Source organism: Diaphorina citri, unplaced genomic scaffold (assembly GCF_000475195.1).
Source record: "Diaphorina citri unplaced genomic scaffold, Diaci psyllid genome assembly version 1.1 scaffold310, whole genome shotgun sequence".
Classification (NCBI taxonomy): domain Eukaryota; kingdom Metazoa; phylum Arthropoda; class Insecta; order Hemiptera; family Psyllidae; genus Diaphorina; species Diaphorina citri.
The window spans coordinates 116,021-131,417 of NW_007377745.1; the positions used below are offsets into that span (position 1 = coordinate 116,021).

General features: G+C 40.0%; 2 protein-coding genes across 2 annotated transcripts; one reads left to right on the top strand and one right to left on the bottom strand.

The window, feature by feature from the left end:
• Positions 1 to 1,508: 1,508 nt before the first annotated feature.
• LOC103507394 (H(+)/Cl(-) exchange transporter 4-like) lies at positions 1,509 to 12,876 on the top strand. The gene is given in 17 exon segments (XM_026822268.1): positions 1,509 to 1,682; positions 1,981 to 2,167; positions 2,514 to 2,560; positions 2,562 to 2,652; positions 3,127 to 3,266; positions 3,960 to 4,142; positions 4,519 to 4,736; positions 5,368 to 5,525; positions 6,073 to 6,240; positions 6,737 to 6,876; positions 7,681 to 7,863; positions 8,240 to 8,457; positions 8,779 to 8,960; positions 9,590 to 9,757; positions 11,231 to 11,247; positions 12,038 to 12,102; positions 12,590 to 12,876. Coding segments are annotated over 17 exon segments (2,436 nt in total). The 3' UTR covers positions 12,687 to 12,876.
• A 305-nt stretch (positions 12,877 to 13,181) lies between these two features.
• Positions 13,182 to 15,225, bottom strand: LOC103507387 (ATP synthase subunit O, mitochondrial). The gene is made up of 6 exons (XM_017443301.2): positions 15,197 to 15,225; positions 14,905 to 15,010; positions 14,559 to 14,603; positions 14,205 to 14,315; positions 13,735 to 13,980; positions 13,182 to 13,508 (listed from the first exon to the last, which is right to left on the bottom strand). Exons 2-6 carry the CDS (start codon positions 14,923 to 14,925, stop codon positions 13,308 to 13,310), a joined length of 624 nt encoding a protein of 207 aa, XP_017298790.1. The 5' UTR covers positions 14,926 to 15,010; positions 15,197 to 15,225; the 3' UTR covers positions 13,182 to 13,307.
• Between the last annotated feature and the right edge of the window lie 172 nt (positions 15,226 to 15,397).

Here is a 15,397-nt window from a genome sequence, read left to right on the forward strand (position 1 = left end):
TGAGGGGAAGTTGAGCGGCAGAGAGGAGAAGTTATCTATCTTCCCAATTATCATAAAAAAAAAATTTGCCTGAAAAAAAAATCTTGGCTACGTAATTTGCCTGTCTCAGGCCTCAGGTATTTTATTATTGAAAGTTTGATCTTGTTTTATTAATTTTAACATTTTTAACTCATTTTAGTTATTCAGATAGCCCCCTTGTAAAGTTCGCTTTCCATCATCTGAATCCCGCTTACCTTAATTTGAAGATTTTTGTGTTATGTAATCACAAGAAACACCCAACAAAAATCACGTAAAAACAGGAAAGGGACCAAAATGGTGAGTACCCTACCTGCTGGCTCCATTCCCCAGCTCTTGATTTTCAAAAAACGACTGTTGGTTGATGTGTTTTTCTGTTATGTAATCTCTGCTCAGTCTTAAACCCATCCTTGGAATTATTCTTTCTTTCCTTTCAAAGTCTTTAATTAAATTACTACTCTCTAGTAATAGTCATGTGTTCCATTTAACTTTTTCTTTTCTTGTGTTTTACTCTATTTGAAAACAATTTTTCAAATGAGTGTTGGGTTTGTGTCATCTTATAGGAAGCATGACTATCACAATAGTTGGCTGAACTTCTTCCACAACAAGATACCTCTACATACCTTCTATGATTCCGAAGAAGGTAATATCAATAGTACAGTCTACAGTACCAGCAGTTACTGAAATAGTAATAACATTGTTTAATTTACCTTCACTCTCATGTAAAAAAGTTCGTTGATAAACTAGGGTATGCTCTCAGTGACCATGCTCAAATACTAAATTTAAACTTGCTTAACTTGCTCACAGTAATCAATCTCTTTAACAAGAGGTAGAAGACACAGTTGGTAGGTCAGTAGTTGGTACTTACTAAAAAAAATGCACTATATAGGTACCTATTCAACTCCAGTTGGAGACATTAAATACCTAAGCTATAAGAACCATTGAGGTCCATGGCTTGATGTAATCAAAATAAACCAGAACATACTTAAGGTGGTCTCTTCATGGATGAACTGGAAGAGAGTGACTGGAGTATTGTGTGATAAGAAGATGAACTTGAGCATAAAGGGAAAAGTGTACAAATCAGTGGAGAGCTACAGAGTTGAGAGAATGGAAATGAGGGGGAGAAAAGGACGAGGAAGGCCGAAGAAAAGGTGGAAAATAGGATTTCATTTACTTAACAAGAGACCGGCAATGATGTATGGGGCAGAAACGTGGGCGATGAAGAAGGTAGGTCCCTTCCAGGCAGCCCTATTGTGTACTTCATGCCTTGTTAAATTTTTTTCACTCATTTTTTTTAAAAATTTTTTTCACTCAATTTTTGATTCACACAAACCTTCCACCTTTTCTTTGGCCTCCCTCGCCCTTTTCTCCCCCTCACTTCCATTCTCCCAATTCTTTTCCCTATGTATCTCTCATCTCTTTGTCCTACTACAGCATCTTCTTCTTCTTCCTAGCCTTTTTCTATTTATATACGGTCGATACCTACAAAATGGATGTGTGACAAATTTGAACTTGCAGGCAGTGTGGCGGGTATTATTGACATAGGAAGCTCATGGATGTCGGATCTTAAGTACGGTCTATGTCCGGAGGCGTTCTGGCTGAACAAAGAACAATGTTGCTGGTCCTCCAACGAGACATCCTTTGAAGATACCGGGAATTGCTCGCAGGTAGGTGAAACAGCGAGGAATCTACCCACAAACTGATAGTTTTGTAGGGTTCTCTCTGCTTGAAAAGTACAAGCACAAGTCCTCACGATGGTTGACTGCAGTTCAAGACAAGCCAATTATACGTGGCTAGAGACCATCACCCTGGTGTATGGCTGATAAAAGAGATATTTTCTCAATTTTGTCATCACCTTTCGGCTTTTTGTAGCTAAAGCCGCTACAACAACATCAACAACACTTTTATTATGATATTTTGAATAACTATGAGGATGTTAATAAACCCGGTGGTGTTCTCTTGCAGTGGCTGACCTGGGCAGAGGTGATGGGGAGTAACAAGGAAGGTTTCATGGCGTACACACTGGAGTATGTGTTCTTTATAGCATGGGCATTACTGTTTGCCTCTCTGGCTGCCGGCCTGGTGCGAATGTTTGCCCCGTACGCGTGTGGTTCCGGTATACCCGAGGTAAGAACCCGCGACCTCTCAATTGGTATACCCGAGGTAACGCAACCCGCGACCTCTCAATTGGAAGTCCAGAGCAGCATGAATTTCTTTTGTTCTGTTCGTGACTCCTCTGTTGCGGGGCCGCCACTCAGCCTCGTGAGCGAAATGATTAGTATGTAATATAAATGCGCATAGCGACCGATGGTAGCTAGAACATTACAGCGCTGATTATTGAGATATTCTGGAAAATCCTACTATGTTGCTGTGACGCACCAACAGTTGTCGATATAATAACACAAAGAACCATGGCATTTATGTTATGAGTAATCATACTTTCTGTCTTTTCAAAGATTATTCTCCTCCCGAGGGAGCAAAACTATTCTGATGTGGAGGGGTCATCACTCGTGGTGTATGTTGGGAAAAGTGGACACTCATCATCCAAATCCTGTGGGCGAATCATGTTAGCTGTATCCGCTGGTCTTAGTTTGAGGAAAGGAAGGACCCCATGGTTCACATTGCGTCCTTGTATAGGTACCTTACATGGGTTAGGAGTCTTTTTAAAAGAGAAAAAAAAAAAAAAATCAAAATAAAAATAAATTCACAAAAAAAAAGTTCACGAGAAAATTCGGACATTCCCGGAAACCTGAGAAAATTGAACTCAGCATCTCTGGATTGCGATTCAGTTCTCTTAACCACTCGACCACCGCCATCGCCACCGAGGTGGAGCAAACTTGTAAACGCATGTCAATCTATGGCATACTTATTTATTTTGGTTATATTTTATCCAATACCAACCTCAGTGGTGCAGTGGTCAACGCGTTGGACTTTGGATCTGGAGGTTGTTGGTTTGAGTCCAAATCAAATTTATCTTGATGTTATAATTGGGGAACGATATTATTTTGAAATATTATTATTTATATTTGTGACAAGCTTTTAAGTATGCTTAACACAATTAAAAATTCCTTATTGCATACTTATTTATTTTATTTGTTATATTTTATCCAGGTAACATTCTGTCCTACCTGTTTCCAAAGTATGGACGTAACGAGGCTAAGAAGCGAGAAATCCTATCTGCAGCCGCCGCGGCCGGAGTATCTGTTGCTTTCGGTGCACCCATTGGAGGAGTACTCTTCAGTTTGGAAGAAGTGAGTTTTTTTTTATTTTTTAGAATATTTCATCTGGAAATGGAAGGGAGAAGACGAAGGGGTCGCCCGAGACTGCGATGGGTAGATATGATTCATAACGACATTGAAAAAGAGGTTTGCATCCAAACTCTGTAGGTAATAAACGAAGAAAAGTTCAAAGATAGAACATGGTGGAGAGGCTTTTGTTCACAGTCGACCCATTTCTGGAACGACTTAAGATATGACGATGAGTATTTTACTCCTACTCACAGGATATTTTTCACAAAACTTTTGAAAAATTGTCAGGAGAAGAACAAACTTTGGTCTCTTTCTTGACTAGCAACAGGAGTTTAACGCCGCTTAATAACAACTAAGGTCTTCTCACGACGGTTTTCCCCCCTCTCTTCGGCTACCCGCCTCCTCACAATCACCTCACCCTGAGAGGAGCTGGGAAGAGGTAGCACGCAATTTTCCAAATGGTCACTCATCCGGATACCAACCACGCGAAAAGTGCTTAACTTAACTGAACCATTGAAATTGGTGCTTTTAACATGCTATCACTACGCCGCTGCGCGCTGTCTACATTCGTACTGTGACTGCAGGTCGCTATTCAGACACTACATACGTTCGATGTACTATCAAACACTGATGAAAGTATGCAAATTTCATAGAATAAAAATAAAAGTGATACAGTAACAATATACAATATTCCAGGTGAGCTACTATTTCCCTCTGAAAACCCTGTGGCGTTCGTTCTTCTGCGCCCTCATAGCAGCTTTCGTGCTTCGCTCCATCAACCCCTTTGGCAATGAACACTCGGTCCTCTTCTACGTGGAATACAACAAGCCTTGGATCTTCTTCGAACTGATCCCGTTTGTGGGCCTCGGAGTTATTGGGGTAAGTTTAAGTTGTTCCCCGAATGGAGGTCTCTTAACTCGACTTGTACTGTCGGCTTCCATGGCGTAGTGGTCACTGCTTGCACGCGGGAGACCCAGGATCGGTGGGGTCAAAATATTTGTATCATGCAAATGATTGATTCCGTGACTGGCTGTTGCAAGGCTCACTCAGCCTCGTGAGGAAAATGAGTAGCGTATAATATAAATGCGCACAGCGACCGGTGTCAGCATGGTAGGTTAACATTGGATGGTAGGATTATTGAGATATTTGGAAAATCCCACAATGCTACAGTGAGAACCAATGTTGTAATATAATAACTTAATAACACAAAGAAACGACATTTGTTTATTATTATTATTTACTGATTATATTACAGGGTATCATCGCGTACATCTTCATTCGTCTGAATCTGAAGTGGTGTCGGTACCGCAAGATGTCGCGTCTAGGTCAATACCCGGTCACTGAGGTTCTGGTCATCACTGCTATCACGACGCTAATCTCGTTTCCCAATCCGTTCACCAGAATGAGCACTAGTCAACTCATCTATCTTCTGTTCAGCCAGTGTGGCGGGGTGTCCTATAACAACGGCCTGTGGTAAGTCGAGAGTAGAGCTTGGAAAATTCTATTTCAAAATTTCAACTTAAATCAAATTTTAAAACTCTTCTTAACAACCACGAAAAATTCCATTAAAATCGGTCGAGCCGGTTTCTCGTGAAAAGAGGTCTATCAGCGTAACAAACAGACAAACGGAAATTTTTCTAATGTGATTTTTGGAATCGTGGATGCATAAGGAGTAAGAACAAGTAAAAATTTCACGATTCTAAGCTTCAAAGTACATTGTTACTTTCCTTATGTATCTATGCTTTACTTTGATTTTTTTCCCCCAAGAGGTTTGATAGAGGGCATTATACCTGCTAAGGTCTTACCGACCCGAAAACGAAGAGAGAAGGAAGACAGGTTAGAAGAAAGCCAGCCGTTCCGAGAAGAACCTTATCCGTTCAGGAAAAAATCCGCCTCGGGTGGGAATCGAGCCCCCAACCTAGTGCTTACAAGGCAGACAGGCTAATCTCCAAGCTAAATCTTCAAGATACTGTCTTTGGATTGTCTAGTTGGCCCTTTTTACTTTCCTTTTTTTTGAATGGAAAAATTGTTGATAATGACATGGGCGTAACCAGGATTATGCCTAAGGGGGGGCCCGCTATTTTAGTTGAAGAAATACCTACAGTATATTAGTAGCCAGTGTCTAAACATCAGAAGCAGGACCCGGTGTCTACACGGCTGTCTGGTTGCTAATGATTACTCTGGTTCTTAAGCTGGTTCTCACTGTGTTTACGTTTGGTATCAAGGTACCTTGTGGACTTTTCATACCCAGTTTGTGCTTGGGTAAGTTTAGATAATTTGATAACAGCTAACGTTCAGCACGTTCGCTAGGCCACGGGTTTGAGTCCCGCCCGTTGCGATCTGTATCCTAAACAGATAAAGTTCATTTTCAGAACGGCTGGTTTTCTCCTATGCTGTCTTCTTTCTCTCTTCGATTTTGGACCTTCGTTGTTACAGTTATCTACTTTTTTATCGTTGTTACAGTTATCGAAAAAAAAACTTGCCTAGGTACTGGTTGTCTCAAAGACTTTTCGAATTCAAAGTTAATCCAATTAGCCTGAACCTTAATCTACCACTACCCCACCTCCCTCGGTGGCGTAGTGTTCAAGACGCTCGCCTGGTAAACAGGGGGGCGTGGGTTCGATCCCAACCGAAGCATAGAATTTTACCCTCATTTATTTGAGAATTTGACCATGTAATAATGGAGCTCTAAGGGATAGGTAGTAGAGAACGCCTCTTGCGTTAACCTTTCACTCAAGAGTCTATTATATTATTATAATCTATTTTTCCTCCACAAACACTTCTAACCACGTGTTTCCATGTGTTACAGGTGGCATCGTAGGTCGTATTGTTGGCATAGGCATGCAACAGTTGGCATTCCACTACCCTCACATTTGGATCTTTGCGGGCGAGTGTTCCACTAATGATTGTATTACCCCGGGATTGTACGCCATGGTAGGAGCAGCAGCCGTGTTAGGGGGAGTTACTAGGATGACCGGTAAGCCAAAACTGTATTTATATACTTACTTTTTTTTTTGCCTTTTCGTTTCAAGGGGATCGGCGTTTTTCATGTTAAAATCAGCACTAGAATTTAATGCTTCATTTTATTGGCTTTTTTCTATGAGGAGCACACTGGGGACAGTCTTTTCAACTGCTGAAGTTAATGTATCAGGCTTCTGTCACCTCGCCTTTTCACTCTAATTTGCCAGCCTCGTTAGGCTGGTTGGACGCGTGTCTGCCTTGTAAGCGCTAGGCCGCGGGTTCGATTTCCGCCCTGGGTGAATTTTTCCTAAACGGATAAGGTTCGTTCTCGGAACGGCTGGCAGTTGGTGGTTTGAGTCCAAATCAAATTTATCTTGATGTAATAATTGGGGAACGATATTATTTTGAAATAATATTATTTATATTTCTGACAAGCATTTAAGTCTGCTTAACACCATTAAAAATTCCTTATTGCATACTTATTAATTTTATTTCTGTTATATTTTATCCAGGTAACATTCTGTCCTACCTGTTTCCAAAGTATGGACGTAACGAGGCTAAGAAGCGAGAGATCCTATCTGCAGCCGCCGCGGCCGGCGTATCTGTTGCTTTCGGTGCCCCCATTGGAGGAGTGCTCTTCAGTTTGGAAGAAGTGAGTTTTTTTTACTTTTATTTTTTAGAATATTTCATCTGGAAATGGAAGGGAGAAGACGAAGGGGTCGCCCGAGACTGCGATGGGTAGATATGATTAATTAAGACTTTGAAAAAGAGGTTTGGATCCAAAATCTGTAGGTAATAAACGAAGAAAATTTCAAAAATAGAACATCGTGGAGAGGCCTTTGTTTACAGTCGACCCACTTCTGGAACGACTTAAGATTATTTGTACTTTTTTCATAGGATGACTAAGTATTTATACGATTGTAAATTATTCGTCAAAAATATACTGTAAAATATTCATTCATTCATTCATTCATTCATTCAAGATATGACGATGAGTATTTTACTCCTACTCACAGGATATTTTTCACAAAACTTTTGAAAAATTGTCAGGAGAAGAACAAACTTTGGTCTCTCTCTTGACTAGCAACAGGAGTTTAACGCCGCTTAATAACAACTAAGGTCTTCTCACGACGGTTTTTCCCCCTCTCTTCGGCTACCCGCCTCCTCACAATCACCTCACCCTGAGAGGAGCTGGGAAGAGGTAGCACGCAATTTTCCAAATGGTCACTCATCCGGATACCAACCACGCGAAAAGTGCTTAACTTAACTGAACCATTGAAATTGGTGCTTTTAACATGCTATCACTACGCCGCTGCGCGCTGTCTACATTCGTACTGTGACTGCAGGTCGCTATTCAGACATTACATACGTTCAATATACTATCAAACACTGATGAAAGTATGCAAATTTCATAGAATAAATAAAAGTGATACAGTAACAATATACAATATTCCAGGTGAGCTACTATTTCCCTCTGAAAACCCTGTGGCGTTCGTTCTTCTGCGCCCTCATAGCAGCTTTCGTGCTTCGCTCCATCAACCCCTTTGGCAATGAACACTCGGTCCTCTTCTACGTGGAATACAACAAGCCTTGGATCTTCTTCGAACTGATCCCGTTTGTGGGCCTCGGAGTTATTGGGGTAAGTTTAAGTTGTTCCCCGAATGGAGGTCTCTTAACTCGACTTGTACTGTCGGCTTCCATGGCGTAGTGGTCACTGCTTGCACGCGGGAGACCCAGGATCGGTGGGGTCAAAATATTTGTATCATGCAAATGATTGATTCCGTGACTGGCTGTTGCAAGGCTCACTCAGCCTCGTGAGGAAAATGAGTAGCGTATAATATAAATGCGCACAGCGACCGGTGTCAGCATGGTAGGTTAACATTGGATGGTAGGATTATTGAGATATTTGGAAAATCCCACAATGCTACAGTGAGAACCAATGTTGTAATATAATAACTTAATAACACAAAGAAACGACATTTGTTTATTATTATTATTTACTGATTATATTACAGGGTATCATCGCGTACATCTTCATTCGTCTGAATCTGAAGTGGTGTCGGTACCGCAAGATGTCGCGTCTAGGTCAATACCCGGTCACTGAGGTTCTGGTCATCACTGCTATCACGACGCTAATCTCGTTTCCCAATCCGTTCACCAGAATGAGCACTAGTCAACTCATCTATCTTCTGTTCAGCCAGTGTGGAGGGGTGTCCTATAACAACGGCCTGTGGTAAGTCGAGAGTAGAGCTTGGAAAATTCTATTTCAAAATTTCAACATAAATCAAATTTTAAAACTTTATTTCATTAAAAATTCCATTAAAATCGTTCGAGCCGGTTTCTCGTGAAAAGAGGACAAAAAGAGGTCTATCAGCGTAACAAACGGACAAAAGGAAATTTTTCTAATGAGATTTTTGGAATCGTGGATGCATAAGGAGTAAGAACAAGTAAAAATTTCACGATTCTAAGCTTCAAAGTACAGGCAAATCTACAATTTTATTTATTTAGACAAGTTCATAGGATGCTGTAATTTTTTTGGATGTTTTGCTTTCAGTGATTACGTGATTAATCACAATGCAACGAGCACAAGTAATCCCACTACATCGGAAGCAGGACCCGGTGTATACACGGCTGTCTGGTTGCTAATGATTACTCTGGTTCTTAAGCTGGTTCTCACTGTGTTTACGTTTGGTATCAAGGTACCTTGTGGACTTTTCATACCCAGTTTGTGCTTGGGTAAGTTTAGATAATTTGATAACAGCTAACGTTCAGCACGTTCGCTAGGCCACGGGTTTGAGTCCCGCCCGTTGCGATCTGTATCCTAAACAGATAAAGTTCATTTTCAGAACGGCTGGTTTTCTCCTATGCTGTCTTCTTTCTCTCTTCGATTTCTGAACGGATATGGTTCGTTCCCGAGCAGATCTCATTGGATTATCTAATAAAATTATGCAAAAAATTTTCTCCTATGCTGTCTTCTTTCTCTCTTTGATTTTGGACCTTCGTGGTTACAGTTATCTACTTCCCTCGAAAAAAAACTTGCCTAGGTACTTGTTGTCTCAAAGACTTTTCGAATTCAAAGTTAACCATAATTAGACTGAACCTTAATCTACCACTACCCCACCTGCCTCGGTGGCGTAGTGTTCAAGACGCTCGCCTGGTAAACAGGAGGGCGTGGGTTCGATCCCAACCGAAGCATAAAATTTTACCCTCATTTATTTGAGAATTTGACCATGTAATAATGGAGCTCTAAGGGATAGGTAGTAGAGAACGCCTCTTGCGTTAACCTTTCACTCAAGAGTATTATATTATTATAATCTATTTTTCCTCCACAAACACTTCTAACCACGTGTTTCCTTGTGTTACAGGTGGCATCGTAGGTCGTATTGTTGGCATAGGCATGCAACAGTTGGCATTCCACTACCCTCACATTTGGATCTTTGCGGGCGAGTGTTCCACTAATGATTGTATTACCCCAGGATTGTACGCCATGGTAGGAGCAGCAGCCGTGTTAGGAGGAGTTACTAGGATGACCGGTAAGCCAAAACTGTATTTATTATATAATAAATTACTTTCTTTTTGCCTTTTCGTCTCAAGGGGATAGGCGTTTTTCATGTTAAAATCAGCACTAGAATTTAATGCTTCATTTTATTGGCTTTTTTTCTATAAGGAGCACACTGGGGACAGTCTTTTCAACTGCTCAAGTTAATGTATCAGGCTTCTGTCACCTCGCCTTTTCACTCTAATTTGCCAGCCTCGTTAGCTTGGTTGGACGCGTGTTTGCCTTGTAAGCGCTAGGCCGCGGGTTCGATTTCCGCCCTGGGTGAATTTTTCCTAAACGGATAAGGTTCGTTCTCGGAACGACTGGCTTTCTCCTGTCCTGTCCTTCTCTCTCCGCTTTCAAGATTTTCTCTTGAAAAATAATAATAATAAAAAATCCTTAACCACGGTAAGTTGTATGAGAGAGGAGAGAGAAATAGTTGTTCTCCACAAAATTAAAGCATTATATTAAAGGTAGAAACACATACTATCACTGAGCTCACATGGCATGATAGTAGTGTGTTTCTACCTTAATAGTCCACCATCAGTTTCTAGTTTAGTTTGGCCAAAGGTCTCCCTTAGTAATTTGTGAGTAACTAAGCAATTTCATGTTGATGGTGTTTTTCTTTTTTGCAATGATTGGTTTGAAATAAAGAAAAGGTATCTTACCCTAGCAGTAATGACTTCCACAGGGAGGTCTCCTCTATGAGCAGCCATAATGATTGAGAAGTTGTTGATTACTCCATCAATGTTCTTGATTTTGCCATTCTCTGCCAACAAAGCCAACAGATTGATGGAGGCAGCAGAGAAGTTTTTCTTTTGACCCACAATCTTGAGGGCTTCAATTTTGAGGCTCTTCTGGATGGTGGGATCTAACACAAAGTCACGGAACTTCACGTCAGTTTTCAAGGCTTGCTGCAAGGCAGAAAAGAGACCAAGAATAATGGTTTATTTATTATAAAGGACTAGCCCAGTGGTAAAACACTTGCCTGAGCAGTTTGGACCTAATCTACAATTTTGATTCAAGAGAGATTTATACCAGTTTGATACAATCAAGTACATATTCCCCCCAAGCTTTTAGCTTTGTCCTCACAAGGCTCAAGAGCACTCCAAACACACCAAAATATAAACATGAAATTTAGAAGTTGGTTACCAAACTACCATACTTGAATAGTTCATGACTAGAAGAACCTACTTGGAAAGAAATCAATTCCTTTTCAACACCATCCAACTGCTTCAGTTTAGTGGCTGCTGAGTACAATGCAGTTGCATATCTTCCGTCTGTACCAAATACTTGTACTGGAGCCTGTAAAAAATAAAATGGTTATGCTTTGATAAAATGACAAGACAAATTTTTTACCAATAAGTTTAGGGTCAAACTCAGGAAATAGATTAAGGTTTGTGTCCATAAATAATTTCTCTCCCTCCCCATAATCTAGAATTCATTTTAAACTATGGCCTTTCCCCAGACTTCCCTTACTTCAATGCTTAGACCCATAAGCCTGAATAAAAAAAGCTTGCTGTTTGAAATACGTTACCTTGACTAATTGCTGGGAAATTTGGGATGTGCTGAAGGAACGTGCCTGTAAAAGAATAAGTAAATATAAAAATATGACCAACTTGGCACAGGGATATACAGAATTTAGGATAAGGTCCTGTTGGTATGCTACTTTCAACAGGGCAAGTCCTTTTATAACAGGGTCCTAGAGCCAGCCCCTGGGTCCCCTGTCTCATGTTAACCTCTCATTTCAAGGCTCTGCACTTACATAAATATTACAATTTATCTGTAGACCTAGGCCAAGATATGTTGATGAACATGGTTCCAGAGACTTGTCGTGATTCAATCTGTAAAATTTCTGGGTGTTAAGAAGTTATCTATGCTGGAGAGATACAACTTTTCACCAAGGACTTCAAATGTCAAATCTATGTGAATGGCTTGATGGAGTCGGTGCGAATCACGGGATCCCGTTTTTTTTCGGGATCCTGGTCGATTTTTACTAATTTTCGGGATTTGACCTCTCAATCTCAGGATTTCACTTCCTCTTCTATTTTACGTGCCCTAGCCAAAGCAAAAATAATTTTGTGCAGGTTTTTTTTTATGTTTTACAACTTCCATCTTGTATTAGCACTCTGTATTGGCATTGGCATAGTGAGGGATTATGTTATTCTGAGGCCCGGCATTATGTCTTGAATAGCGGCCGAGCCGTACATTTCTCGAAGTTGCTCCCCAGGAGACTTTTGATCTACATTTTATAAAGAACCTCTCTGTTTGATAGTCTTTCGCCGAAGTGGATATGTTCCGTAAGCTGGGACTCCGACAGACTCTGGTCACACATAATGGGTATGTTTGTTCTCTCTTCTTGTACTTTCTCCTATCCTGTCTTCCTTATCTTCGATTTCGGGTAAGACCTTGGCAGTTACAGTACCCTCTGTCAAACTTCTTAAAAAAAATAATAATAATTACCTAAGTTAATTTTTTTTTTCTTTGTTCTTCTTCACAGTTTTTCCTTTTCGTGTTTTTCGTTCAACCCTTCTCCCCCTTTATGTCCAATAAACTTTCAAATAAAACTCTCTTCCCTCTGTTTCCAGTCGTCTTCTTGGCATCATTACGAAGAAAGACATCCTCAGGTTTATCAAGCCTTGTAAGACCTTGGCAGTTACAGTTCCCTCTGTCAAACCTCTTAATAATAATAATAATAATTACCTAAGTTAATTTTTTTTTTCTTGTTCTTCTTCACAGTTTTTCCTTTTCGTGTTTTTCGTTTAACCCCTCTCCCCCTTTATGTCTAGTAAACTTTCAAATAAAACTCTCTTCCCTCTGTTTCCAGTCGTCTTCTTGGCATCATTACGAAGAAAGACATCCTCAGGTTTATCAAGCAAATCGACAACGAGGAGAACGTTAACAATACGGTCATGTTTCATTAGGAAACAAACATCTTACATAGACTCGTGTGAAAGTTGTTACAATGTGCTGTGATACAAGAATCGTCGACTTTTCCCCCGCCCCTCTTGCTGACAAAATCCCATGTCCCTTTAGAATTGTGTTCACCGTGGTGAAATTGTTATTACCAACTTCAATGGTGCAGTGGTTAACGCGTTGGACTTTGGATCTGGAAGTTGGTGGTTCGAGTCCAAGTCAAGTTATAAAATTTATCTAGGTGTGGGGAACGATATTTGTGACAAGCATTTAAGTATGCTTAACACAATTGAAAATTCCTTTTTTATTTTAAGATTGTACCTCGGTACCTTTCGCATTACTTCGAGGCACATTCTTTTACATCCATGCCTATTGCCTATCCACGAACGGAAAAGTCTGGTTGGAAAATTTCCACCCTGATCTGGATTCGAACCCGATGTTAAATAATATATTAGTCTTTTGAGTGAGTATAATTATAAATTCGAGCAAATGCATACAGAACATTGCCACTCAGAGTAGTATGATGAACACAGTACCTAGTCGGCTGAATCCACAGAATAACACATTTCTAACATTGGAATAATTGCCCCTACATTTGAACATAAAAGCTTTATATCAAAACATTTCCCTTAGGCAGGAGTTTGCAGGAGGTCAGTGTATTTCTTGATTTTGCTGGCTACACTCATGTCAACGTACTTGTCTCCCACACTGACAATCATACCTCCAATGATGCTAGGGTCAACTTTGGTGGTCAACAGGATATTTTCACCTTTCTTGGCAAACAATTTGAGGGTGGACTGCAGCTCACTTTTGTCAGCTTCTTCCAAAGGCTGTGGGAGGAATAACGGTAAGTTTTATGAGAGAGGGAAGAGAAATTTTCAGAGAGAAATATTTACTCTCCACAAAATTAAAGTATTACCTACACTAATAGTCCACCATCATTTTCTAGTTGTTTGGCCAAAAGTATCCCTTAAAACCAAGGAATTTGTGAGTGACAAAGCAATTTTATGTTGGTGCTGTCCCCCCTAAGATTAGGTTGAAATAAAAATATCTTACCCTAGCAGTAATAACTTCCACAGGGAGGTCTCCTCTATGAGCTGCCATAATGATTGAGAAGTTATTGATCACTCCATCAATGTTCTTGATTTTGCCATTCTCTGCCAACAAAGCCAACAGATTGATGGAGGCAGCGGAGAAGTTTTTCTTTTGACCGACAATCTTGAGGGCTTCAATTTTCAGGCTCTTCTGGATGGTGGGATCCAACACAAAGTCACGGAACTTCACATCAGTTTTCAAGGCTTGCTACAAGGCAGAAAAGTGACCAAGAAGAACAGTTTATTATAAAGGACACAGTTAGCCTAGTGGTAAAGTTCTTGCTTGCCATGCAAAAAGTCCCAGGTCTAATGCCCCACCATCAACAAAAAATTATTCTTGTTTGTAAATTTTTCAATGGGTTTCTTTCTGGTGTTCTCATGTTGACCCAGCACTAAACTACCACACTTGTAGAGTTCAATAAAATAACCTACTTGGAAAGAGATTAATTCCTTTTCAACGCCATCTAACTGCTTCAGTTTAGTGGCTGCTGAGTATAATGCAGTTGCATATCTTCCGTCTGTACCAAATACTTGTACTGGAGCCTGTAAAAAATAAAATGGTTATGCTTTCATAAAATGACGAGGCAAATTTTATGCCAATAAGTTTTGAGTCAAACTCAAGAATTAGATGTTTAGGTTTGAGTCCATAAAGAATGTCTCTCCCTTCCCATAATCTAGAATTCATTTTTTAAACTTGGCCTTTCCCCAGGGTCCCCTTACTTCAAAGTTCAATGCTCAGACCCATAGGCCTGAATAAAAGTAGTTTGCTGTTTGAAAATATGTTACCTTGACTAATTGCTGGGAAACTTGAGATGTGCTGAAGGAACGTGCCTGTAAAAGAATGAAAAGTAAATATAAAAATATGACTGACTTAACCTCTCATTTCAAGGCTCTGCACTTACATAAATATTACAATTTATCTGTAGACCTAGGCCAAGATATGTTGATGAGCATGGTTTTAGAGACTTGTCGTGATTCAATCTGTAAAATTTCTGGGTGATAAGAAGTTATCTATGCTGGAGAGATACAACTTTTCACCAAGGACTTCAAATGTCAAATCTATGTGAATGGCTTGATGGAGTCGGTGCTTATCATTCACTTTAGGAGAAAGTTATTCATGAGTTCTACTTACGAGGGGTCTGAAGCTGGCCATTTTGTCTTGAAATTCCTAAAAGGACCTGTGAAAGGAGTTTAATTTTCCGGATAGATTGGCTTTCCCTTTGAAATTTCAGATTTCAGTGGTCCTTATCTCAAGTCAACTCGATTTTTTTTTTTACAAAATAAAAACATTGCAGAGCAGAGATCAGCTGGGGGAAGTCCTAAAAACAGGAGAGGGCAAAAAACTTGTTTGGAGGCGGCTTTTGACACATTTTCAACATTTCAACTGAAAACATGTAAACGAATCTTTTTTAGTGAACAAAAAACTATTTCAGTGGTCCTTATCGACCTTATCTCGAGTCAACTCGATTTTTTTTACAAAATAAAAACATTGCAGAGATCAGCTGGGGGAAGTCCTAAAAACAGGAGAGGACAAAAAACTTGTTTGGAGGCGGCTTTTGACACATTTTCAACATTTCAACTGAAAACATGTAAACGAATCTTTTTTAGTGAACAAAAAAATTTCG

Excerpts from the sequence above, each read along its gene's own strand:
- LOC103507387 (XM_017443301.2), bottom strand. The coding sequence starts at position 14,925 with ATGGCCAGCTTCAGACCCCTC. Across the intron at positions 14,604-14,904 it reads TGGCCAGCTTCAGACCCCTC|GCACGTTCCTTCAGCACATC; the intron begins GTAAGTAGAACT and ends ATTCTTTTACAG. Across the intron at positions 13,981-14,204 it reads AGGAATTAATCTCTTTCCAA|CAAGCCTTGAAAACTGATGT; the intron begins GTAGGTTATTTT and ends TCTGCCTTGTAG.